The sequence below is a fragment of the Typha angustifolia genome, chromosome 7 (genome assembly GCF_048772165.1).
Source record: "Typha angustifolia cultivar Huaian chromosome 7, ASM4877216v1, whole genome shotgun sequence".
In the NCBI taxonomy this organism is placed as follows: Eukaryota; Viridiplantae; Streptophyta; class Magnoliopsida; order Poales; family Typhaceae; genus Typha; species Typha angustifolia.
The window spans coordinates 11,181,136-11,188,488 of record NC_133245.1 but is presented as its reverse complement, the minus strand read 5'-3'; the positions used below and the strand labels follow the sequence as shown (position 1 = coordinate 11,188,488).

The 7,353-nt window shown below is 34.2% G+C and overlaps 1 protein-coding gene across 1 annotated transcript; it reads right to left on the bottom strand.

The window, feature by feature from the left end:
• Positions 1-1,158: 1,158 nt before the first annotated feature.
• On the bottom strand, positions 1,159-5,913 carry LOC140762906 (adenylate kinase isoenzyme 6 homolog). The gene is made up of 3 exons (XM_073100884.1): positions 5,681-5,913; positions 1,733-1,878; positions 1,159-1,577 (listed from the first exon to the last, which is right to left on the bottom strand). Exons 1-3 carry the CDS (start codon positions 5,879-5,881, stop codon positions 1,385-1,387), a joined length of 540 nt encoding a protein of 179 aa, XP_072956985.1. The 5' UTR covers positions 5,882-5,913; the 3' UTR covers positions 1,159-1,384.
• Positions 5,914-7,353: the final 1,440 nt, after the last annotated feature.

Here is a 7,353-nt window from a genome sequence, read left to right as displayed (position 1 = left end):
AAGATCAGCATTATTTTTCACATAGTCCATATAAAAGCATTGCTCACATCATTTAGGTTACTTCTCCATCCTTTGAGTTACTTAGTGGCTTTGTTGCCTCTAAGGTTTTTTTCCCTTTTACTTTATTAGTGTTCAAATCACCATAATTACTGCAATAAGTTTAAACATTGGACAAGATTTGATTCCCAGATACGCTGGGTAGACTGCCTTTGGGATAAATCTCTAATATCACCGTCCGGCCAAAGTCTGTTTTTTATTAAACATATTGTCAAAGGATCAGATGAGCAACTACACTAAGATATTCATGCAACTGGTAGAATTTAAATTTCAAACTTTAAAGTTAACGTTGTAGGCTATTTTAGTATATATCTTTTATGCTAACTTTATAGGTTATCGATTATCTCACTAGTTTAACCAGCAATGCCTATTTATTTTTTTATAGTGTATGATTATTTTACATAGGGGTGATAACCTCGTATTACACTGCAGTGCGGACTCATAAACTCATATTATACTGTAGTATCTATTTATTTCTTTTAGTACATAATTATTTTACATAGCGTACGGACTTATAATTCAACATTATTTTATATTTCCTATTTATATTCTTTAATGTACTATTATTTTAATAGGGGCTTATAACTCCGTATTATTTACAGTATCTTACAGTGTAGACTTATAATCCTACATTATCTTACAGTGCATAGTTATTTTTTCATAGTATAGATATATAAAATATTTTAAGTCTACAGTTTCAATAAAAAATAATATCATTTTAAAAAAAATACTATTTTATACTCAAGAGTATTTTCACCATTTAATTTAAAACATCATCAACTCTCAATACAATTTCATTATCCTTTAATATTTTAATATAACTTTATATCACATTAAATATGATTATTATTTTTTATACTAGTATTGAACTAAATATTAGAATAACTTCTAATATTAAAAATTAGAATAATTATGACTATTTCGCTCCTATTCCAAGTAAACACAGCCTTAGTTCTTCCAAAGATTATTCTCTTGACACTCACAATAACACACATCCACTGTGAAGCATATTACATACTGTTTTAATATCAATAACAATAATTGAAACAGGAACGATGCTGAAAGTGAAGCCTCCTCCGGGTTATACCAGTTAATCCTATGTACACTTGCAAGCATATTCCCATTTTATCTTTTCACAAACTATTAAGAGAAGAAACAACGGCCAAATTATTCAGCATAAACTACAAGAACTCAATACAAGCCACCAAACCACCAGCTAACTGGAAAGATAGCAGGGTCAGACTCACACAGCCAAGATTTGTTTGCTACATTACTTCAATGATAGCAACATTGTAATTTATGATTCATCCAGAGGAAAATTGAGCCACTAGTTTGACCTGACTGGCCTCCAGTTATTTACCCATTCCGTCATCATCGATACATTTCTACTAATGTCTTCAACGTTGTCGCTACGCAAAGCAACCACAACATCTTCTGCATAGCTTTCTCTTGCCTCCTCTAGTAGCATTTGAAAGATCTCACACTCAATGTTGTTAGTGAGCTTCGCGCCCATGTAACCTCTGCACATATTTTGTGAGTCAATCAATAACTAGTGCTACTAAATGAGGAAAGGAAGGTAAACTGCATCCACAGGATGAGAGATGCTGCAAGTTGGTTTCAGTTATAGTGAAGTAACAGCATATCCTTGTGAGGTCTCCTGTAATTGTGTCTTTACCTACTAGTTAAGCGATCATGAAGAATCGAATTGTCTGTCTGTAGAACAACAACGCGGTCGAACCAACGCTCAGGGAAGAAATCGCAACCATGATAATCTACGATATTTCCACCTTCTTCCATCATGTCCTCAAGTTCATCGCATACCTGCCATGTCAAAACAAAAGGAAACTAATGCACGCATACCAGAAATACCAAAATGAAACCTATATAATGAGCGCCTTTTAAGAGGGATGGATTAAATGGCCACATAGACAATATTATCAAGATCTTAAACCATAACCAAATTCTGACCGAATAGCTTGATTACAACCAACATCTCATAATATTGGAACCATTGATCCAAATAGATAAGAGCTTTGCCCATCTAGTATGTTTTGCTTACATTGAGTGCAAAACTACAGAATACTACCACCACCAACCAAGAAGATAAGGCATGACCATATCAGTGATATATTAGTATTATAGGAGCCAACTCATTTGAAGTTTATAATTTACAGGTATATGTACCATACACATTCAAAAGGAAAAAAAAAGGTTTGCAGGCAAAATGATGCAATCTACGACCTTGGCACTCAAGCAAACATTATAATTCAAGTTACTTAAAAACAATTACTGTGCAACAGGATGGAAAAGCTTCAATCATACAAAAGCACGTCAAAAGACAAGTTCCTTTTATAGCAACAGAAAGCAAACCCATTAGAATTTAAGTCAACTTCAAATCTCTATGAATCCAACTCTTAAAACTAATTGAATGGCATAGCTTCAAGGTCATGATAAGGGTCTAATATTTTGGTGCTGAATTAAAAATAGTAACAACTAAGCATATCGGAAGAAAATAAATGAATGAAATTGAAATTAGACATAACAAATAAATAAATCTCAAAGCATATCAGAAGAAAAGATTGAACATAGATGTCATCCTGTTGATTAATAGTTGATATAATCTACAAAGGAACTGCTTGCAATGAGGTCATAATACAAAACCCCTGAAAAGTCTTGTTATGTTCCATAACCACATTTTTCTTCTTCTAATAGCGTGAAGTGGGTCGACCTAATAACAAATCAACTTCCAACGAGCACCAGATGTCTCTTCAAGGCTTCAAAATGCCCACATTACTTCGATTATGAAAGCAAAAGGAAAAATCATCCTTTGTCTAGAAGAATTCTTCCTAACAACCTGACATAAAACACGGGCAGGATCTAATTCCAATCTATATAAATCACACTCAACACCTTGGAAAGTTCTATTTCTTTCTCCCAAAGATGATCAATTTCAGAGCTTAAACTAGTTCACAAAGTCGCATGCATACCATGAAACAGATTCCTATTCTTTGCATAAATGTGAGACAAAATATAACAAGCAATTAAGAGATTGTTCCCTTAAATAATAATAAGATTCTTCTTCAACAAAATTAGCCTAAGTTTCAATTGTCAATAACCACACCTCTAAGTAAGCAGCATCGGCTTACTTCTGATCTCAATGAGGATATAATTAGCGGGGGTGTTATCAACTTACAATATGCAGATAATACTTTGATATTATTCAAAGTATATGAGAGGGAGATGGCTATTCTTAAATATATTCCTCACTGTTTTGAGAGTATTTCTAGTTTGAAAATTAATTTCAATAAAAGTTCTTTAGTCTATTTGAGAAGTGTTAAAAGAGAAGAATAGAAGTTTCAATACTTGTAAAGTTGTATATCAAAAATTGACTGAATTAATTATCTGTTGAAGAATAAATGCTTGTAAAATTGTAAATCAGTAATCATCCGTTAATCACTTAATCCATTGAAATGTTTTAACCTGTCAAATGTTAATTAACTTAGTAATTAGTCTATTAATTTGTTTGTCAATAATTACATATAAGTATATAATGTATATTATATATGTTTATATATTTAATTTTTATTTTTTTATATTAAAAATGTTAAACTGCCTTGTCGCCAGCTTTCTACCGAGGCGCTAAGTGGTGGGGTAACCGCTCGCCACCCTCGACCACCTTTCAAAATATTGGAAGTTTGCTGATTATGAAATGTCAAATGGAAACTTTACTTGTGATATTTAGGACTCCTTTTACGTGATAGCAAGCTAAGGAAGCATGACCGGTACCCTGTTATTGAAAAAATTGAGAAGAGGCTGGCAAGTTGGAAAGAGAAATTATTATCTTTACAGGGTAAGATTGCCCTAATTAACTCCGTATTGAACTCTATGCCATAATTAACTCCGTATAACAGGGTTAGTAAAAGGATTAAGTAATTATCCAGTTGAGGAGCAATTTTCTTTAGAAAGGAGCCAATGAAGAAGATAAAGGTTACCATCTGATAAACTGGATTTTGGTCTGTTGGAAGAAAGAGTTTAAAGGCTTGGGTATTTTGAATCTGCAGGAGATGAATACTGCTCTGTTGAAAAGCAATAAAATTATTAATCTCCCCAAACCAGTTGCGAGCACAGATTATTTGTAAAAAAAAATAAAAGAGGACACAAAAAGATGGTTTCAAGTTGTAAGTTATTATTTTTGGAGAGGTGTGCCAAGTATTGGTGCAATGTTTAAGACTCGTCTTTTGCAGAATTTGGGAAATGGGACCATTAAATTTTAGACTAACATTTGAGTAGGCAAAATGTATCTTGGCTACCAAATCTTTTACTCTTTTTGATATCACTTGGGATGAGCGTATCACTGTCTCTAAAGCTTGGGATGATGGAAGATGGCAGCTTATTCATAGAAGAGGGCTGAATGAGTCTTTAAAGCAACAAATGTTTCAGTTCATCAACAGTGTATTAAGGCAGTCGCAAGTTGTGGACATTCACCCCATCGCCTAGGCAGAAGGTGGGTGCCAAGGCGGCCAAAAAATTTTAATATATAAAAATTTTAAATATATATATATATATATAATTGTATATAAAATTTTAAATAGTTTACTACTTTACTACACCAAAACTATTAAACCATAGGTGCGAACATATTCCCCTCCCCCCAACCCCAAAAAAAAAAGCATTGGGAAAATTTTGTTGGTCTGATAAGGATTAGATGCACCTCCTTCACTTCCATCATGTCCCACGTGTCTAGCATATGAGTTTATTCTTATACTCTACAAAAAATGTGAGAGATGACCGTAAGTGGCGATTTGATTCTTCTAGGATTTATACAATATGTTCATTATATAATTTTTAAATAATAGGGGGGAAATTTTGAGGGTTATTCATGGATTGTGGAAGACTCATATGCCTCTAAGTGCATGTTTGGAGTTTGGCCACTCTGAATTTAAAATCTGTAGTATCAAAAATTCGGAGAATTTAGATAACCATCCAAGTGATTACTATAGAAATTAGCCCCAAGTAATTATGATACTTCTGGTGTTTGGCACTTGGAAATATTTCACATGCAGTTACCAGGTTTCCTCTTCCCTCTTTCATCCCACCTATCCCATCACCAAAACCAAGTCATATTAATCATGTTGTCCAGAGCACCGTCAAGACTAATCGGGCAAAGTTAATGATGCAGTGGAAGCAGAATTAGAAGAGCTAAGGTTGGAATCTGTTCCGTGGGGTTGTTCTGTCTAATGTGCCGTTCTGTTCTTTGCACTGTTTGTGTGTGTGTGTTTTTGTTCTGCTAGTTTGTGTACTTTGTAAGAAAGTGATGTGCAGGGTCTGTAGCTAGGAACCTTCATTTTGGTGTGGGTTGCAATATTAAACAGTTTGGCTTGTCTATCTGGATGGTAGAGCAGGCCTTTTGTATCTTGATGAAACTGAGTATATATGATTCTATTCAACATATATATATATATATATATATATATATATATATATATATATATATATGTAGAATCACACCTCTATCTTTCATCACCACAAAACATCATGAGCCTACTATAATTTCAAGAAGTAACATAGCATATTTCAAATTTCTAAGATTCGGCAAACATGGAAAAGATTCGATTGATCTGACCAGGTCCTCATTGATGATGTGGCATTCGAGCTCATCGTCCCACCCGTCGTGAAGTTCCTTTTCTTTCACGAGATCGCCGACGTTGACGTGGCGAAGGCCGGCGGCGTCGGCGAGGAGTGAACTCGTCGTCGTCTTCCCCGTCCCCGGCGTCCCCGTCACCAATATGTTCGGCCGAGATCGCCGCGAGTCGCCAGCCGCCATTCAGATTAGGGTTATATGCACCCCCCCTAAAATAAACCCTAGGATTTTTGTAACCCATTTAGATTTATAAATAGTGGACATTACACATAACACCCTACAATTTGTCTATATTACAAATAAAATCCTCTCTTTTCATTATTAATATACAGAGACCTCTATTTCCTAAAAACATATCAACACACATCCTACCATTAAATAGATAAATACAATTTAATTAACTTAATTATAGAACAAAATTAAGCCTTCAAAACAATACAAAGACAAGCCAAAAACCAATTTATGATAATAATATAATCAAATCAAGCATCGGGAATACTAAAATTTCATCCAAACACTGAAAATATGATACTTTAGTCTCTCCTTAATTTTCTGTGGTTGTCCTAATCTCTATTATCCTTTTATAATAGATGAACACCTTTCATCCATACTAGCATATTCGCCGGTGGAAAATATCAAGTTTGATTATATTTTCAGACATTTTTTAAGTGTTATGCATAATAGGTTCAAATCAATTTGAGTATGGGTGGCATCAAACTTATGTTCCTTGTTTGCCTCCATTATAGAACTAATGTCGTGGTTCGAACCGACCAAGAATGATTTAAATAGTTTCTACAGTAATGCTAAATTTGGGCTTACTTTGATTTCCATCTTCAATTTCTTTACGCATAATGTCTTTCATAAGTAATGCAACTTAATCATACATAAAACTATAGATTGTATAATATATTTATTAGTGTTTTGTACCCACAAGTTTATCATTAGAAAATATTGTAATAGCATAGATTATTTGAGTTTTGTACCTAATTCATTTCATCGTAATTTTACATCATATGTAAAATTTAAATATGATGCATGTTTTAATCATAGGGAGCAGTGTATCACTGTCATATCTTGTGATAGATTTTTGGCTACACATCTCATGACCTTAATAGATTTTATAGATTTATCATATGAATTTGTTGTCCTTTATTGTTATATTATGTGATTTTTGGCATATTATGTATTTTCATTGGATTTCATTTACCTATCATGTGTTTTTGATGAATTATATTGACTTATCTTGAGACATTTTTTTTCGAAAGGAGGTCCGTGGACCGATTTCATTGATTCAAAGAGGGAGTACAGATGGCTTCCAGTGCCTCACCCGTCCATAGGTTTGAGGACCTAGAGCGAATGGTACGTTACGCTAGAAGATGGGCATGGAGGTTGTTTTGTCTGCTTGTAAACCCTAGCCTTATCCAAGGGGTTTTGGCAAGCAGACGCTTATAATCAAGGACAATGTGATGGATTACCCACTCAGGATTGGCCACCTGGTCATTGATCCATTTGACCGATAGTTGGCTATCGCTAAAGAGCCACGTGTTGTCTCTTGGCGGGAGCATGGAGAGTTCGATTAGTCCTGTCAGAATAGCTCGGGCTTCTCCCTACAAAGGACTAGAGCAGTGATCAAGAAAAATCGATCTAGCATAGGG